Source organism: Daphnia pulicaria, chromosome 4 (genome assembly GCF_021234035.1).
Source record: "Daphnia pulicaria isolate SC F1-1A chromosome 4, SC_F0-13Bv2, whole genome shotgun sequence".
Lineage (NCBI taxonomy): Eukaryota > Metazoa > Arthropoda > Branchiopoda > Diplostraca > Daphniidae > Daphnia > Daphnia pulicaria.
The window spans coordinates 14,138,386-14,157,513 of NC_060916.1; the positions used below are offsets into that span (position 1 = coordinate 14,138,386).

The 19,128-nt window shown below is 38.5% G+C and overlaps 3 protein-coding genes across 10 annotated transcripts; all 3 read right to left on the reverse strand.

Annotated features, from left to right (window-relative positions):
* Nucleotides 1-802: 802 nt before the first annotated feature.
* Nucleotides 803-3,316, reverse strand: LOC124337758 (NFX1-type zinc finger-containing protein 1-like). The gene is made up of 4 exons (XM_046791783.1): nucleotides 2,447-3,316; nucleotides 1,626-2,381; nucleotides 1,425-1,530; nucleotides 803-1,344 (listed from the first exon to the last, which is right to left on the reverse strand). Exons 1-4 carry the CDS (start codon nucleotides 3,314-3,316, stop codon nucleotides 803-805), a joined length of 2,274 nt encoding a protein of 757 aa, XP_046647739.1.
* A 492-nt stretch (nucleotides 3,317-3,808) lies between these two features.
* LOC124338625 (slit homolog 1 protein-like) lies at nucleotides 3,809-18,765 on the reverse strand. Of its 4 annotated transcripts, none has more exons than XM_046792762.1 (4): nucleotides 18,695-18,765; nucleotides 18,278-18,625; nucleotides 12,472-13,102; nucleotides 3,809-4,461 (listed from the first exon to the last, which is right to left on the reverse strand). In XM_046792762.1, the coding sequence occupies exons 1-4, from the start codon at nucleotides 18,737-18,739 to the stop codon at nucleotides 4,307-4,309; spliced, it is 1,179 nt and encodes a 392-aa protein (XP_046648718.1). In that variant the 5' UTR covers nucleotides 18,740-18,765; the 3' UTR covers nucleotides 3,809-4,306. The 4 variants fall into 4 exon arrangements, with proteins under 4 accessions (XP_046648718.1, XP_046648717.1, XP_046648720.1 ...); XM_046792764.1 differs by lacking the exon at nucleotides 3,809-4,461 and adding an exon at nucleotides 12,096-12,379; XM_046792761.1 differs by lacking the exons at nucleotides 12,472-13,102; nucleotides 18,278-18,625; nucleotides 18,695-18,765 and adding exons at nucleotides 4,543-5,530; nucleotides 5,605-5,661 and having other exon boundaries at nucleotides 4,073-4,461.
* On the reverse strand, nucleotides 8,684-11,902 carry LOC124338622 (ubiquitin carboxyl-terminal hydrolase 7-like). Of its 5 annotated transcripts, none has more exons than XM_046792757.1 (9): nucleotides 11,731-11,899; nucleotides 11,073-11,269; nucleotides 10,965-11,003; nucleotides 10,801-10,913; nucleotides 10,394-10,716; nucleotides 10,147-10,327; nucleotides 9,973-10,082; nucleotides 9,663-9,904; nucleotides 8,684-9,597 (listed from the first exon to the last, which is right to left on the reverse strand). In XM_046792757.1, exons 2-9 carry the CDS (start codon nucleotides 11,257-11,259, stop codon nucleotides 9,221-9,223), a joined length of 1,572 nt encoding a protein of 523 aa, XP_046648713.1. In that variant the 5' UTR covers nucleotides 11,260-11,269; nucleotides 11,731-11,899; the 3' UTR covers nucleotides 8,684-9,220. The 5 variants fall into 5 exon arrangements, with proteins under 5 accessions (XP_046648713.1, XP_046648714.1, XP_046648715.1 ...); XM_046792758.1 differs by having other exon boundaries at nucleotides 10,801-10,855; nucleotides 10,928-11,003; XM_046792759.1 differs by having other exon boundaries at nucleotides 8,684-9,374; nucleotides 9,451-9,597; nucleotides 10,801-11,003; nucleotides 11,731-11,897.
* Nucleotides 18,766-19,128: the final 363 nt, after the last annotated feature.

The window sequence follows — 19,128 nt, forward strand, 5'->3', positions numbered from 1 at the left end:
TTAACTGTTCTTCGTCGAGTGTAGGAACGCCCTGGAGTAGCTGACGCAGAAGAAACATTCGGTCTTGCAATCCACGGATTTCTGATCTCATCCATTCAGCATCTTCTCCTTCAACGCTTTCTAATGAATCTTTCCATTTCTTGATCGATGCATCGGTTTCGCTGAACTTGTAGCAGAACTTCACAAAAAAGCGATTACTGTTTTCGTTTTCTGCTTTTAAATTTCTGGAAAACTGTTGTTCTTTTAAAGACGCCAAATAATCCTCTACTTCTACTTTACGAAAGGCTAGAAATGAAAATAAAAAATTGTTAGAACTGTACTAGTTTTTATAAGGTGTCTGTACTCGTGAACGAGTCTGTAATACCTTGAATTTCGTCGATGTGTTCTTTATCCCATTCATCATCTATCGTTTCCTTCCCTAATGTATCAGTTACGTTCGAACACCTCACAGTTTGTTGAGTCTTAGTGGTAACATTTCGTTTGTTATAGCTAACCAGTTGTCCAAGTTCATCGTTCCAGTAAATTCGTAGCCAAAATCCCAAAACTTTCCATTCAACATGCGTGAACGAATTCTTTAAGGCACTAAACTTCCTGTGCATCGATTTTGGAATTATTTTCATGTCCAGCAGAGAGTCTTCGTGAATTAAACCACGAGAATTAATAACCATCATAACACCACGGATGATCTCTCGCTCTCTGCAATTGGTTGTAAAACGGAAGACATTAGTAATTAGTGCTTAAGTAATATAGCAACTTTTTTATATGTAAGCATACAAATATAAGCATTGTTTTTTAAAAAAGCTTACTTATCATATTCACGCAATTTATCGTATATTTCGAAAATCCATCTTTTGGTATCTCCCTGGGCGCCATGTCCTGGCCGCTTCTTCCACGCCATTAAGGAAAATGACTCTAGTGCGGCACATTTGCTTTGGCTACCAATCCGTACGATTTGTTGAGTGAATTTTGAAATCCCCTCAAGGAACTGGTCCAAAGCATGATTGGTGTAACAAATGATGAGGATAGGCGATGACTGCAGGTTGTCAATACAGTAACTTTTGTTTTTTGTTTGGGCACCGTAACATGGACGATAACTGGACAATGGACGCACTCCTCCATCCATCCAGATATGCTTGTTTTTTAATAGAGTTTGGACAATTCGAAGGCCCAGATAAGTTTTGCCAGTCCCGGGTGGACCCTGAATCACGGAAATCTTTTGCGTAAGAGCAGCGTACAGAGCAGCACACTGACTAGGATCTAGCCCAAGCTCTTTTGCATCCGGACGGCGACTTGGGTCGAGGATCGGAACTTTCTGGATGCTTAGTAATCGTTCATCGACCTCCCCTACTCAAAAAAAGTGGACGAAAATTATATTATCAATGGAAGTCGAATTTAAATCAAAATTAGTTGGTTTATTTATTTACCAACGGGATCCCGAAATTTCCTAAGAAAACTATCAGTCTGTTCTTCATCTTTTCTAGTATAGTCATCACTTGGCAAATCCGAACTGCATGTCATATCATAAATGGGCTGTGTAAAAGAATAAAAAAATAAGTAGTAAGTATTAATTAGGCCTACTCAGCTTTAAAAAAAAAATAAGTGCGTTTGTGCTGAACACTTATTACCTTTTCTTTCTTTAACAGATAGTCGGGCATTTCCGTAGAACTTTTACGACCTAAGATGTAATCTTCTAATGGAAAATTAGCCGGGCTGATGCGCTGTAACGCTGTGAGAATCGTACGATACGATTCGAAAAACACAGTCGATTCCGCCATGACGAAGATCTGCTTTTTTAAAGCTGTTGATAACATTCCTCCTTCAAATTTGACTTTGATTTTGCCGTTCAATAAAAGTCTCGGGTTGCGATCCGCCACCGTGAAGAGATGAAATGACGAAAAATTATCCGACGATAAACAAAGGAGTGAACCGAAGAGAAAACGTTTGCTGCTCTCCCAGTTAATTTTTTTCAAATGCGCATTCGAGAACTGAATGGTGTAACAGTCTCCGTGCATATCGTATTCCAGAATTTGCACTCCATAGTATAGCCGGATGTTGTCTGGATTTCGCATTCTTGAATGTTTTCGATCCGATTGAATTTTGTACGCCAATAAGCCAACACGCAGTGGATTAAAGAAATCCTCGCGAAGAAGACGAAATTGAATATCCAAGTAAGTTGTAACGTCAGGATACTCTCCCTTGACGATGCTTGGCCGAAGGAAAGGCTCCACGTCTAAACAAACATCCTCCCAGTTAGGCATTACATTCAGCGTCCGGAAATCATCTGGCGGATCCTGAAGGGCCAAATCGTTTCTATATTCCTCCATACGAAGACGACGGTCGTCCTTCTTGATTTCCACGGGAATATGTTGACTCCATGCCCTCTGTTAAATCAATAAAATTTTACCAACCAACTATACTAGAAAATCTTGAATTGCATAAGCTTTACCTGCAACTGTTGAATCCCAGCCTCAAAAACATCGAAAGCATCAGCGACATTCAAATTTTGAATGGAAGGCATATTTTTCATTGAAATTATGTCGATAAAAAAATGCTGCCCCAAACATTGGCAGCCAAAAGCGGGCATAAGCACCAATATTTCTGTCGCCAGATGGAAAATAGCAGTTGTTAGCCGTTTTAAACGCTCTTCCTTCATGGGCAAATTTGCTACATGAGATATGGGAATGTTGACGATAATAGAAATAATGTGCTTGAAGATGTTTTGGGCAGCTAATATCTTCACAACGGAGACAAAGCTTTCGCTGAACTGGGAAGTCCCATTATTCTTACAGAATCCTCCAATAGCAACTATTACGAGCTCCAAGTAATCGAAATTTCCGACGTTCTCTTTGAGATGTTGTGCTAAATCATTCTCGGGGTCTCCGAGACATCGTATCACTACAGATGGTTCGACATTTTCACTCGCTAATCTCACTAGATATTGAAAATCAAGTCTTCGATGATTGGCTTGTCTTGGCTGTCTTTGATGTTGAGAAAAGTTTGGACCGGGACCGAATCCGCGACCCCGATTTATTCCTCGAAATGAGTTTGCTGAAGATGAATAAGGGCGCTCTCTCGATGTTGGCTGGCTTGATGAAGCAGACGTTTTGGGGATGGCACCTAACCGGCCACTGCTGTCTCCTCGGTAGGCTCCCGATGAGCCACGGCCGGGTCGGCCGCTACCTGCCGGGTTGGCACCTGATGGGCCACAGCCGCTACCAGCTCGTTGAGCTCCGGCCCAGCCACGTCCACTGCCTCTGTGTCCTGCCCGGTTAGCTCCTGTTGAGCCACGCCCTCTACCGGTTGGTTTGTTTTCCATAGTCACTAAAATAAAATTTGACAATTAATAATTGTTTTCAAACACGGAAACCCAAAATGTATCATTTATAGAATTAGCAACATTTTTGTTTGGGGTGGTATGAAACAAATAATTTTATCGAATACTTATAGGTAGCAGATGTTAAAGACTAACAACTTTTTAAATACGTACAGTAATAGATGCAACAAATTAATGTGTATGCATTTATATGGTGTGAGTAAATTTTAAAGTTCTTCGAGAACAAGGAAGCACAGAAGACACAAATTGTAAATACTGCCAGTGAAAATGCTAAACCATTGATAACTTTACATCTTTCAAGAACTGTCGAGCAACCAGTGCCATTATTTTCCAAAAGCTATTGTTTTCTGCTCGATAAAAAGCATGCTTAGCTATCTTCGTTCAAAAATTCTATGCTTTCTTTCTACTTCATGACTATTGCAAGTATTCATTGAATCGATTTGTGAATTCTTACCTTATTAATTAGTATAATTACGAAGTTTTTCACCGCAACTGTATCACACTTTTAAAAATAACTGTTGAACAAAATCGTTCACCACATCGACTACCGAGATTCGGCGAACTGATCAGTGCCAGCTTTTGTTCCCTACTGAGAATCTGACTCGTGTGTGCAAGCAATGACTGCGTGGCGTCTCCGTCTCTGCGTCATCCAAATGTCGGTGTCGTAATACCCTAGGGCCATATTACAATTGCGTTAACCTTTTATGACCTTGTCAAGAAAACTTGTAGCCTAGAGCAAATATCGTGTAGAGTTCTGCTGCGTTTTTGAAATACAATGCTGCTGAGTTTTATTGACGTTCACTAACTGGGAATAATTATTGTAAGACGTCACCCAACATTGAAACTAAACTACATAACAATTGGAACCAAATATCGAATCATAACAAGATACATTAATATGAAATTAACGTCGTAATAAAATGCAGAATTGAGAATTTCTTCTTTTCCTTTTCGGTTTCCGCCTGTTTTAGTTTACGCTGCTGAGCAAGGGCAACTATCGAACCTCTCTGGGCCGACATCGGCAAAATCTACAGATTCACCGGAGCATTGTCCAAACGAGACATGCGCTAACAGATGTCTGTTGTCTCGAAGAAGCCAGGCGAGATTGCAATCACACATAATCGGAACTGGTGAAATTTCAAATAATTAATCACAATAATTTACCGATGTTTTATAAATTTTATGTCAAAACGGGATTAATAACTTACCTTCGCCAAGCTCCAGACTGCCTTCACCAGCTATAGCCATCTCTTTAAGCACGGTTTGAAAGGCGTTGTAATCCAAGTGATTAAAATTGTTTCTGTTGAGACGAATGATTACAAAATTGCCCGTGGTTCTTGACGAACCAAACGCACCGGGTTGAACAGTTTTGATTTGATTGTTATTCAAAGTGATGGAAATGGGACCCTTGAATGCCAATGAGTTGGTAGACAGCGAGGTAATGGCATTATTGTTCAAAGACAATTCTGCAATGTTTGGTAGTGATGATAGAAAATCAGGGACTCGGGTCAGCTTGTTATTGTACAATCTGAATTCAACCAAAGAGTGAGCTGATGTTGAAGCTAAGGCTTTAATGAGCTTAGCGGCTTCACTATCAGTTAGCTGATTGTCATTGAGATACAAGATGTCTAATCCGGCTAATTTAACGGGGGTGTCATCTAGGGAATAAAATCCACTGGATTCCGTAATGCTCAACATCTTAAAATTTGAATGAGAAGGAAGTCCTTTAAAACTTGAAAATTCACATGATTGTCTAATAAAAAAGTTGCTCAACATTTTCATTTTGGACATGAATGCATAATTGAGTTTTTCTAAATTACATCCTCTAATTGTTACACTAAGGATAGATTCCATGGATGCGCGGAAAGCGTTTTCAGATACTTGAAAATAACTATTTCCCGTACAAACTAAACTAACAGAACCATTAACGCGCGCGTAACCCAGAAAATCATCTGGAATTGGTTCTGTTTCAGTTGGCGATATCGTAATTTCGATTGAATTTAAATCGTGCCATGTCATAGTATTGAACATGGTTGCTATACTGCTAACTGGTACTTGATCGCAATTAACGTTTTGTTCGGTACAACTACAGGGTGAGTAATCTTTCGAACAAATGCCAGCGGCTTTGGCCAAAGCCAGCCGCTTGCAAGGTGTATCTGCATCGACAGAAAAACCTGCAACAGACGTCACCAACAGCTAACAAAAAAAAAAAACGATTGAAAATCACAATTTTCCGAAACGAAATAATAATAATTAATGAAGAGACTTACCCATAGTCCGACAATGGAGAGCGGAATCAAATGTGCGCGGTTCATCTTGTTAACGATTCTTCTGTTTTTAGTCGCCCATCAATCGTCTATTTATACGAAAATCTGCAGGCGACGTAGTTTCAATAGTAAATTGCAGCGGCTTTTCACCTTGTTGTTAAGGGAATCATGTCGACGTGTATATACACTTCTGGTTTGCCATCATTGTCTGTGTCAATATTTGAAGGTTTTTCCCTGCGAGTTCCTTTTGGGAGGGGCTCCTGTATGATAGCTGATTAGTAACTACACCGCTTCATGTACATCAGCGCAGCAAGAGACAATTTAAGACAACAGTAAGATGGAATCATTTCTGCGATTAATTTGTACATTTTCTTCTTAAATTGGATATCAATTTTCTATTTATTTCAATATCTGTATACGTGTATAGGACTGCATTTCAGTGCTAATCTTTGCCGGCAGATTTTGCCCTTGCTCCTTCTCAGGGAATCGCATTCAGTTGTAAGCTTTGTCATCTACCCTTCGCTAATTAATGCATACCATATTGAAGGAGTAGTTTTCCTTGAGAGTTGCTTGGGAGTGGCCCTTGCGAAACAGCAGTTAGCAACCATCGATTCATCCACCACAAAAAAGCACACGAACGTCTTGTGTGGACTGTGCTCCAGGGGGGTTTCCCTACTCAGTGAATGCAAATTTGGGGATCTTGGCCTTTAACGATCGATCGCACTTTTTTATTTTGTGACCTTTAGCAATTATATTGAACTAATACCGCAATTAATTTAATGAAAGTTGAAACATCGCATTAAAAAAATTTAAATATAACAGTAATTTTTTTAGAAGTAACTTCTATGTTTAGAAGTAATTTTTATAGAAGTTTTTTTCTGGACCGTTTGATTCACTCAATAACAACATCACAATTGTAGAGCTTATGGGGCTAAATGTTATATAACTATTTTCTTTGGTCCATCGCTGTCCATCGTCAGTTTAAGTCGGAATGTATATAATTTACCTATAGCATCGTAGATTGAAACTGGTTTATACACTAAAAAAAAAGACAGCGAACATCGATTTAGGACAAAAATTAACCTTGACAACCCCTTTTATTTTGTTTGTTTCATCCAAAATCAAGAACAGATTTTATTTTTATTTTTTTTTTCGCGTGCAAATTACATGTTTTGTCGGATCGTATACAGCATTTTTTTTCTTTTCGCCGGCTGGATTCAAGTATATTAAATTTACATTTGATGTAGATGCGAATAAGGGCGGGTTCACAAGTAGTTAAATTATTGAAAATTCTCAAATAATTCTCAATCATATTCTGCATTTCAAAATATCGTTCTAGTCGTTATTCGGATAAAGGGGGAAAATGAAGCCCACAGCCACACGCTAAAACATATACGAAAGAGTTGGCTACCCTCTCTGCTTGTCTAGGGCTAGGATCTAGGATGCCACACAGCACAGCCAAACATCACCCTCTCTGCTTGTCTATGATGCCAGTGCCACATAGCACTTCTCAAATCTAACGGTTTGTTAATCTTCCTTTTCCGTTTTTTCTATATGGGATACGGCTACAACCGCTATACATTACGTTAATACTCTTTTACAGTTTATAGAAAGGCCTCCTTACACCCCATGCAAATAAATTTGGAAGAAAACACTGGTTCTTTTATAGCTCTGACTTACTCTAGTCAGCACTCAGCAGTGTCAGGTACCAGGTACCTTCTAGCTTCGCGAGCGGGGAAAAACCTTTTTAGCTACCTGTACAGTGCATAGGGTTTTTTCTATAGAACAAGGTAGAAATTGGTTAACGAGGAAATAATTTCTTATAAGAATAAGGTCGATTTTTGATTGGCAGTAAGAACTCAGAAGGAATATTTTTTTAAAATTATGATTCTTAATTAAATTCCCATTTGAGAAATACCACAAAGAAAAAAGGGGTTAATACATGTGCAAAAACCTCGCAACAGGGAAAAAATGCAGCAAACTTTAAATTACATAACAGGTCCTTTTATAGGAATGTTTTTTTTTTAATTGCATTACACTATGAAATATTAAAAATAAATCTTAATCCCGTCCGTCTTTAGCCCCTGATGGACCATGGCCCACTCACTACCAGCTCGGTAACTAAGCCCTCGACGAACCATCATGTCCAATTGTCCATGTCCTCTTCATTCTGCTGATTTGTTTCCAGACCTGGCAACGCAGGATGTGTAACTGCTCCATTATTTTGAATCGTTTGCACTTTTGCTTTGGGTGTTTTCGGGGTTCTTTTTTCAGACAAATTTTTTGTGTATTTCTTTTTATGAAATTTAAATGAACAAAATACTATACGACGATATTTCTAAAAGTTTAAGAGGAAAGGGGATTAAATTAATTACATTTTTGTATGCGTTGATGCGAATGCGTTGAAAAGAAAAATCGTCTCTTATGAAAATGTAACTTACGCTACAATAATATAAATTGTGTTGTTGCAAAGCCTATGTTTAGAAGTAGAACATACCCAAACTCTCCGTACTGCTACTATGCGCTACTATGCTGCTGCTGGTATGCCCGTCTTCCAGTTCTGTATGTACTGTTTAATAACTGTTCATGTTTTTAGTGAAGAAAGATTCCTGGGTATATTTAACAGAGAGGAAGATAGATCTCACATCAGTCTGACCACTTGAGTGGGAATGACATTTCGACTGAAACATTTAAAAAAATTGACAAAGTAATTAAATAGCACTCTTGAATCAAATGGAAGTCGTAATAACTAACTACTGTTAACCAACCATCCTATCTTTTTGAGTTCTTTTTTTGGATCCATTTCTACTATTTTATGACGACCTATTCTGTCAAATTAAAATTTCAATTAGCAACGACGCAAAGAATTTGAATTGCCATTGATCATTCCAGAACCGAAGTAGTTCTGTTCGCATTTACACATCACGTAACATCATTTAAAAAAAAGAATTCTTGGATTGTTTTCGCTTGGATGGCCATCTAGTGAGACAATCTACAACTAAAAGATACGAAACCTATAAAGAAAACGAAACCCGTTAAGAAAATATGAAAAACCAAAACAAGAAAATCGCAAGAAAGAAACCAGTGTTTTCAAATTTGTAATTTCTCACTCTAGCTTCAATTATTAGCACATTATCAACATTCGCGGCACAAACCGCGGTAGTAGGAGGGGTAGAACATTTTGAAGTTTCAAAAAAAAAAAATAATAATAAAGAAACGAATCCAGTCACCTTTCCAACAATCTCGACCTCGTCTGCGCCTTATCTTCATAGGATTTCCCCTACAGAAATCCTTAAGAAGCAAGTAAGATAGAATTCCGAATGGGAAAAATAGAAATTAAAAATCATTAAGTGAAGAGTGGAAAATAGGGGTGGGGGGGGAGCATTCACTTAAAAATAATTTAATGGCTTCAGAACAGAGGAAAGACATCAATCGAGACGAAGTGTTGGAAAAGCCGTCATATCAAGATGAGCGAGTTGAAAGGAGCTGGTGGAGGGTTACATTGGGGATGGAGGTTCAGTGACTTTACAAAATGGGAATCCAATTTGAACCTGTTACAGGGAGCTTCTTGTAATCGCATCTCCTTCAACTTCTTCCCTCCTTTTTTAAGCGATTGAAATTAAGATACCCCATTTAAGGAATCAAACTGCATTATTTCTTTTTGAGTTAGTTGTAAATCTTGATGGCCTTTTCGTAATAGCTGTAGCGCGTACGTTAAGGTGCCTTGTTCACATGGTCGATACCTAACCAAGGTCGCATCTGCACTAAAGGCTCTGAACAGAAAATCCAAATTAATAAACTTGAATGACCTGTGATGAATAAATAAATTAAAAGTTGCAAGAAACATACGCTGATTGAGTGGAGGCTTAAAATCTTCTAGGTTGAGAGTCAATTCAGGGGTCTCCGTTAGATTGCGAATGCGAGTCATCACTACGACAGCAAATTTATATTTTTCAAACTCTTTATCCGGGACCTCGAGTCTTTTTTGTATCCTCTCTACTCGCGAAACGTTAAGAAAGTTATCTCTACGTAAATCACTTCGACGCGAAATTGTTCAATACCTTTGACTTGAGAAAAGGGTTCAGCTTCCCTCACTTTTAAGAGAAAGGGAATGCCAAATCCAGAATAGATTTCTTTGGAAAAATGAGCTACTGGAATAAGGAGTTCATCATCGCCTATTTCAAGCTCGTCTTTTGGAATCTCCTCAACTCGGAACCATCGTGGAGGGCTCGTGTTCAGCATATCGAGTCGAATCTCCTCATAGACAATACTTTGAATCTTGTAACTCACTATCTCCAATAATCTGTGAACGATTTAAGGTAATTAAGAACCTATTCCGTTTAGTTTATAGAATTACAGTGGTTTACTAACCTAAGTTTTCCAGAACCATTTTCTGATAAAGTCATGTGCTTTCGGGCTTCTTCCAACAACTCCGCTACTGTTGCTGTTTTTGCTGGATACAATGTCAACTCTTTCTCATCCTAGCGTAAAAGCAAAGCAAATTTATTTTATGACACTTGATTCCATAATATGGCAGCAAATTACCTTGAGACGGGAATTTACCCAGGTGCATTTGAATTGCCTCTTGCTCTCTAATTCGGTGATGGGCATGGTCAGCCTCAAGTAAAATAGCTTTTTGGGTTGCTTGACTTTGGCCGAGGTCACCATCTCCTTCAGTGATGTTTCCCAGTGATAGCGAATCGATGGACCGGGGCCCTCTCTGTAACTGAATATTCCAAGGGAAAGTTAGTACAATAAGAATCAATGGGGCTCTAAGATGCAACAATCTTGCCCTTGACTCTTGAAGAACTGGAGCATGTTAGGAGGGTATCCGATTCTGTCACCGACTAGTCGAGCCACTTGATCGTAACCCAAATCCTCCGACATGCTGAGGGTGAATCCTGTCACGTCCAACGGGTTCGTTTTGTCACAGAATGTGACTTCGATTCGGTGAAGCAGGTCATAGAAATTTTTCTTGAGCGTGCCTAACAGCGAACCCATCACTTCTGGATCATACTTTTGGTAACAAATGATGTCTCCATCCATAAGTTCCTCCAAATTAGTTTCCAGTGGTTTGTCAATATGTTCTATGGTGTCAATCATGCCGGGTTTGACCTGTATTTCAAAAGAGAAATTTAATATTACGGGTTTAGAATCGAACTAAGTTCCAATCAAACAAAGTTAATCAACTGCTTTTACCTCCTCATACAACTCCAACTGCGTGTGAGGTGGAAGGCCGGCTCTTTGGCGTAAACTGGGGATGAGGTCGGCCAAATCGGTTACACACTTGCCAAGGTCTGATTCCAAATCTACTCTTTGGCGTAAAATGGGGATGAGGTCGGCCAAATCGGTTACACACTTGCCAAGGTCTGATTCCAAATCTACAGGGGGTGCAGCATTCCCTGAGAAAAACAGCAAAATATATATATTTTATTTAAATAAACCTTGCTTTGACTGATAGGCCTACTTACATTTAAGCTTCAGTAAATTCCACCAATACTTGGCGAACGGCCAAATCATATCTTTCACCACCACCGCCAACAAAAGGTAGAAAATGCATTGAAGGAATATCAACCATTTCAACCTCTGCTGCAACACGGATATAATATTGGCGTCAGCCACAAACTCATCCTCACGCATTGTTAAATTGTCATCCATGGTACTTTCCCTAAAATAATATTTGAAAGCATTAACAATTGTTTTCAAACACGGACACCCCAAATGTATTAATTTATAGAATTAGCCATATCTTTGTTTGGGGTGATATGAAATGAATAATTTTATCGAGTACTTATAGGTAGCAGATGTTAAAGACTAACAACTTTAAAATTAGAGATGCAACAAATTAATTTTTATGGTGTGAGGAAAAGGTAAAGTTCTTCGTTAGAACAAGGAAACACAGAAGACACAAATTTTAATACTGCCAATGAAAATGCTAAAACATTGATAACTTTTGTCGTTTTACATCTTTCAAGAACTGTCGAGCAACCAGTGGCTATTTACCAAAAACCTTGTTCTCTGCTCGATAAAAAGCATGCTTAGCTATCTTCGTTCAAAAATTCTATGCTTTCTTCCTTTCTACTTCATGACTATTGCAAGTATTCATTGAATCGATTTGTGAATTCTTACCTTATTAATTACGAAGTTTTTCACCGCAACTGTATCACACTTTTAATTTAATAACTGTTGAACGAAATCGTTCACCACATCGACTACCGAGATTCGGCGAACTGATCAGTGCCAGCTTTTGTTCCTTACTGAGAATCTGACTCGTGTGTGCAAGCAATGACTGCGTGGCGTCTCCGTCTCTGCGTCATCCAAATGTCGGGGTGTCGTAATACCCTAGGGCCATATTACTGCGTTAACCTTTTATGACCTTGTCAAGAAAACTTGTAGCCTAGAGCAAATATCGTGTAGAGTTCTGCTGCGTTTTTGAAATACAATGCTGCTGAGTTTTATTGACGTCCACTAACTGGGAATAATTATTGTATTAAATAAGACGTCACCCAACATTCAAATTAAGCTACATAACAATTGCAACCAAATATCGAATCATAATCAGATACATTAAAATGAGATTAACATCTTAATAAAAATGCAGAACTTCTTCTTTTCCTTTACGTTTTCGTTTACGCTGCTGGGCAACTATCGAACCTCTCTGGTCCGACATCAGCGAAATCTACAGATTCACCAAAGCACTGTCCATACGAGACATGCGCTAACAAATGTCTATTGTCTCGAAGAAGCCAGGCGAGATTGCAATCACACATAATCGGAACTGGTAAAATTTCAAATAATTAATCACAATAATTTACCGATGTTTTATCAATTTTATGTCAAAACGGGATTAATAGCCGATTAATAGCTTACCTTCGCCAAGCTCCACAGTGCCATGGCCAGTTAGGGCCATTTCTTTAAGCACGGTTTGAAAGGCGTTGTAATCCAATTGATTAAAATTGTTTCTGTTGAGCATAATGATTACAAAATTACCCGTGGTTCTTAGCGAACCAAACGCACCGGGTTGTACAGTTTTGATTTGATTGTTATTCAAAGTGATGGAAATGGGACCCTTGAATGCCAATGAGTTGGCAGACAGCGAGGTGATGGCATTATTGTTCAAAGACAATTCTGCAATGTTTGGTAGTGATGATAGAAAATCAGGGACTCGGGTCAGCTTGTTATTGTACAATCTGAATTCAACCAAAGAGTGAGCTGATGTTGAAGCTAAGGCTTTAATGAGCTTAGCGGCTTCACTATCAGTTAGCTGATTGTCATTGAGATACAAGATGTCTAATCCGGCTAATTTAACGGGGGTGTCATCTAGGGAATAAAATCCACTGGATTCCGTAATGCTCATCAACTTAAAATTTGAATGAGAAGGCAATCCTTGAAAACTTGAAAATCCACTTGATTTATCCATATAAAAGTTGCTCAGCTCTTTCATGTTGGACATGAATGCAAAATTAAGTTTATGTAAATTGCAGCCACTAATTGTTAGAACATGGTTAGATTCCGTGGATGCGCGGAAAGCGTTTTCAGATACTTGTAAATAAGGAAAGTTTTTATTGCAAGCTAAATTGATGGAACCGGTAACGCGCACGTTACCCAGAAAATCATCTGGAATAGGTATTGCTCGGGCTTGCGATGTCGTAATTTTTATTGACTTTATATCGTGCTGTGTCATAGTCTTGAACATGGTTGCTATACTGCTAATTGGTACTTGATCGCAATCAACTCTTTGTTCGGTACAAGTACAGGGTGAGTAATCTTTCAAACAAGTTCCGACGGCCAGAGCCCGCTTGCTAAGTTTATCTAGATTAACAGACAAACCTGCAACAGACGTCACCAACAGCTAACAAGAAAACAATTGAAAATCACAATTTTGCGACAAAAAAAATAATTATAATTAAAAAAGAGACTTACCCATCCCATAGTCAACATAGTCATAGACAATTGAGAGCGGAATCAAATGTACTCGGTTCATCCTATTAACGATTCTTCTGTTTTTACTCGCCCATCAATCGTCTATTTATACGAAAATCTGCATGCGACTTAGTTTCAATAGTAACTTGCTGCGGCTTTTCATTTTGTTGTTAAATAAATCATGTTGGGGACTTAGCGTGCCGCGTGCATGCCTCTGGGTTTTAAGTTTGTTGTTTTTGGTTTTACCATTGTGTGTATCAATATTTGGGTTTTTTCCGGGTTTTTCCCTGCGATTTCTCTTTTGGAGAAGCTCTTGTAGAATAACCGCTACTCACAACCGGTTCATGTTCATTAGCGCGAGTAAAAATCTAGAGCACGAAGAAATTTGCGCGATTCATTTTTACAGTTTCTGATGTCAAATGGTCTATCAATTTTTTCTTTACATCAATTTCTCTATAAAAAACGGTGTTCCATTGACAATTTTAAGCTTTGTTTTTTAAGCGTTATATAATTTTCCATAGAAAAATGTGTAGTTTTTCTTGAGAGTTTCTTGGACTTGGGAGTGTCCTAATATAGGGTTTCCCAAAGCAGTGAATGCCAATGCTGTCAAAGATCCCTAAATCACTTGCTAAATCGGCATCTTAGCCAAAAAATCACACTTTTTTATATTGCGTTCTTTAGATATTACATTGAACTACTACCGCTGTTAATATAATTTTTTTCCTGAATAGAATTCACTCCTTATACCAACATCGCAATTATACAGAGGCAGCAATTATGAGGTTAGACGTTCTAACTATATTTCGTCAGTTCATAATAACTGACATAATCACTTAATAAGTCAGTAGATAATAATTTTCCTTCTGATGCGCATAATTTTTACGCCATCAGGATTGTTGATTGTAACTGGTTTATACACTAAAAAAGACATCAAACATGCAAGTAGGAAAAAAAATTACCTTGACAACCGTTGAGGACAACACCCTTTTATTTTATTTTTCATCCAAAATGAAGAACTGAATTTTAGCGCGCAATTACCTTTTCTCTCGCATCGTTCAGCATATTTTTCTTTTCCCGATGTATACATATAGAATTATCAAATAAGGGTGTGTTTACAAGTAGGTACATCATTATACCGATTCTCAAAGTATTCCCAATTTTTACATTGACTTTTCAAAATATCAGGTCGTTCCGAATGAAGGCGGAAAATGAAGCACCCATTCACATGCTATAACATAGAGAAAAAAAGTTGATGACCAGGTAGGATGTAAACATCACCCTCTCTGCTTGTCTATGATGCCACATAGCACTTCTCAAATCTAACGGTTTATTAATCTTCCTTTTCCGTTTTTTCTATATGGGATACGGCTACAACCGCTATACATTACGTTAATACTCTTTTACAGTTTATAGAAAGGCCTCCTTACACCCCATGCAAATAAATTTGGAGGAAAACTGGTTCTTTTCTAGCTCTGACTTACTCTAGTCAGCACTCAGCAGTGTCAGGTACCAGGCACCTTCTAGCTTCGCGAGCGGGGAAAAACCTTTTTAGCGTACCTGTACAGTGCACAGGGTTTTTTTTCTATAGAAAAAGGTAGAAATTGGTTAACGAGGAAATAATTTCTTATAAGAATAAGGTCGATTTTTGATTGGCAGTTAGAACTCAGAAGAAATATTTTTTAAAATTATGATTCTTAATTAAATTCCCATGTGAGAAATACTACAAATAAAAAAGGGGTTAATACATGTGCAAACTTCGCATCAGGGAAAAAATGCAGCAAACTTTTAATCACATAACAGGTCCTTTCGTAGGAATGGTTTTTTTTATTGCATTACACTATGAAATATTAAAAATAAATCTTAATCCCGTCCGCCTTTAGCCACTGATGGACCATGGCCCACTACCCAGCTCGGTAACTAAGCTCCCGACGAACCGCATGCCCTCTTTATTCTGCTGATTTGTTTTCCATGTGGTAGCCTATACTCTCACTAAAATAATATTTGATAGCAGTAACAATTGGTTTTAAATATGGAAACCCCAGCAAGTATTATTTTATACTTTTATCCTCGTTTGGGGTAATACGAAATGAACCATTTTATCGAGTAGTCTTGTAGATGAAAAAGACAAAAAGACAATTTTGTTTCTTAGAAGGCAGTGTTGGTGATTAGCGAGGCTAATAGCTGTGTTAAGTTACAGCATAGTTACACCATCAGGTTTGTAGTCAAATAGGGCAAGCCGTTCGTGCCACATTTCTCTGTAAATCTGAAGCTAATGGTAACAGACGTAGTAAAGCTAAATCTAATGATAAAAGGCTATGTAATACGGTTAATGTAATATTAATGATAAAATTAAATAAATTATTATTCAGTTTAGAATTATCATTCATACGAACAACTGAGTGTTGTTCCAATAATTTTCATTTTCTCAATGGGAACACCTTATGTCCAGTTACAATGGAAACAAGAAATCCAGGTTAAACATAAACATTAACAATGCTGTGGGCTGGCCGGACTGTAACTCGGTGAAGTTGGCGAGTATACTTCCCGGGCGAGGCCGGCGGAATATAACGTGGTGACGTGGGTGAGTATACTTTGGACTGCTTGAAAAGAATATACTAGAGAAGTTGGGGAATAAGTTGGTGACGTCGGTGACGAACCTTGGGCGACGCTGGCGCATATTGTGGAGAACTTGGGGAAATAAGAAGGCGATGCCAGTAAATATTCCGGGCTGCTTGGTGACTACGCCGAACTGCGTGGCGTGTATTATGAAGAACTAGGCGAGTAACTTGTACTAGCTTATAGATCCTACTGCATTTAGCTGAGAGAACTCACCAACTCAGCGAGTAACTGTGATTTTTTGGAGAATAGCCCGGACTGGTTGATGAATAGAGCTTGGACTATAAGATGGACTCGATGGTAAATAAGTCGGATATTTCACGCTGTAGCTCGGCGGTAACTGTAGGACTGGTCAGCGAGTAACTGGGACTAGTCGGCGATGAGTCGGAGAATTAGGACTGTAACCTGGTGACGTCGGTGGTAACTCGAACTGGTCGGAGTGTAATTCGGTCTAGTTGGCCGACTGTATGACGGACTCGTTGGAGAATAAAACGGGTTCACTGGCGTCATGGATGGTCTTGTATAGGTGCATTATAAGCATCAGGCGATAACAGCGAGTAAGGAGAGAATCGCATGGCAAATCCATGCCATGGCCGCACTCCGGAAGGGTCTGTTAAAATATTTTTGCAGTGTACGTTTGATAAAAAATTTTAAACGCATAATCAGTAACAATAGTAAAAGTATCTTCCATAGATATGTTTGGCAAAACACGCGTGCTGGATTTTTGTAACATAATACCATTTGTTCGTGTGTATACGAGTCTTAGTAACCTGTTTTAAGGAAAAAACACATTAGATGACATGCCTCACTACGCCGGAATAGTTCCGTTTCACTGAATTGGTAGCAAAAGTTCACCAAACAATTATCGTTGATTTTGTTTTCTAATTCAAAATTTCTGGTGAACTTCCGCCTTTTTAATGATGTCAAATATCCGTGTCTATTAATCAATACCCGAGGGCCATATTACAATTAAACTATTGACCTCTTTTGACTTTGTTCAAGAAAGCTTGTACCCTAGAGCAAATATCGTTTAGACGCGTTTAGAGTTATATTCTGCTGCCTTTTTGAAATACAATGCTGAGTTTTATTGACGTAGGTTCGTTCATTAATTGGGAATAATAATTGTAAGACGTCACCCAACATTATTCAAATTGCACCACATTGCAATTGTAACCATACATCAAATCATTAGATACATTAAAATAAAATAAATTGTTTCGTCGCATTAAAAATGCAGAATTTCTTCTTTTCCTTTTCGGTTTCCGTCTGTTTTAGTTTACGCTGCTGGGCAACTATCGAACCTCTCTGGGCCGACATCGGCGAAATCTACAGATTCACCGGAGCACTGTCCAAAAGAGACATGTGCTAACAGATGTCTGTTGTCTCGAAGAAGCCAGGCGAGATTGCAATCACACATAATCGGAACTGGTAAAATTTCAAATAATTAATCACAATAATTTACCGATGTTTTATCAATTTTATGTCAAAAGGGGATTAATAGCTTACCTTCGCCAAGCTCCACAGTGCCATGGCCAGTTAGGGCCATTTCTTTAAGCACGGTTTGAAAGGCGTTGTAATCCAATTGATTAAAATTGTTTCTGTTGAGCATAATGATTACAAAATTACCCGTGGTTCTTAGCGAACCAAACGCACCGGGTTGTACAGTTTTGATTTGATTGTTATTCAAAGTGATGGAAATGGGACCCTTGAATGCCAATGAGTTGGCAGACAGCGAGGTGATGGCATTATTGTTCAAAGACAATTCTGCAATGTTTGGTAGTGATGATAGAAAATCAGGGACTCGGGTCAGCTTGTTATTGTACAATCTGAATTCAACCAAAGAGTGAGCTGATGTTGAAGCTAAGGCTTTAATGAGCTTAGCGGCTTCACTATCAGTTAGCTGATTGTCATTGAGATACAAGATGTCTAATCCGGCTAATTTAACGGGGGTGTCATCTAGGGAATAAAATCCACTGGATTCCGTAATGCTCATCAACTTAAAATTTGAATGAGAAGGCAATCCTTGAAAACTTGAAAATCCACTTGATTTATCCATATAAAAGTTGCTCAGCTCTTTCATGTTGGACATGAATGCAAAATTAAGTTTATGTAAATTGCAGCCACTAATTGTTAGAACATGGTTAGATTCCGTGGATGCGCGGAAAGCGTTTTTAGAGACTTGTAAATTATTGTTTTCCGTACAAACTAAATTGATAGAACCGATAACGCGCACGTTACCCAGAAAATCATCTGGAATCGGTTGCCTTTCGGTTCGCGATGTCGTAATTTCGATTGACTTTATATCGTGCTGTGTCATAGTCTTGAACATTCTTGCTATATCGCGAACTGGTACTTGATCGCAATTAACGTTTTGTTCAGTACAAGTACAGGGTGAGTAATCTTTCGAACAAGTGCCGATGGCCAGAGCCCGCTTGCTAAGTTTATCTAGATTAACAGACAAACCTGCAACAGACGTCACCAACAGCTAACAAGAAAACAATTGAAAATCACAATTTTGCGACACGAAATAATTATAATTAACGAGGAGACTTACCCATAGTCCGACAATTGTGAGCGGAATCAAATGTACTCGGTTCATGTTGTTAACAATTCTTCTGTTTTTACTCGCCTGTCAATCGTCTATTTATACGAAAATCTGCATGCGACTTAGTTTCAATAGTAAATTGCAGCGGCTTTTCATTTTGTTGTTATAAGGAATCACGTTGGGGTGCATGCCTCTGGGTTTTAAGTTTGTTGTTTTTGGTTTTACCATTGTGTGTATCAATATTTGGGTTTTTCCGGGTTTTTCCCTGCGATTTCTCTTTTGGAGGGGCTCTTGTAGAATAGCCACTACTCACAACCGGTTCATGTTCATCATTGCGAGGAAAAATTTAGAGCAGGATGAAATTTGCGGAAATTTGCGCAATTTCTTGGTTTAGTTCCTTGGACTTGTGGATCGTGTCCTGGGGTTTCCCAAAGCAGCAGTGA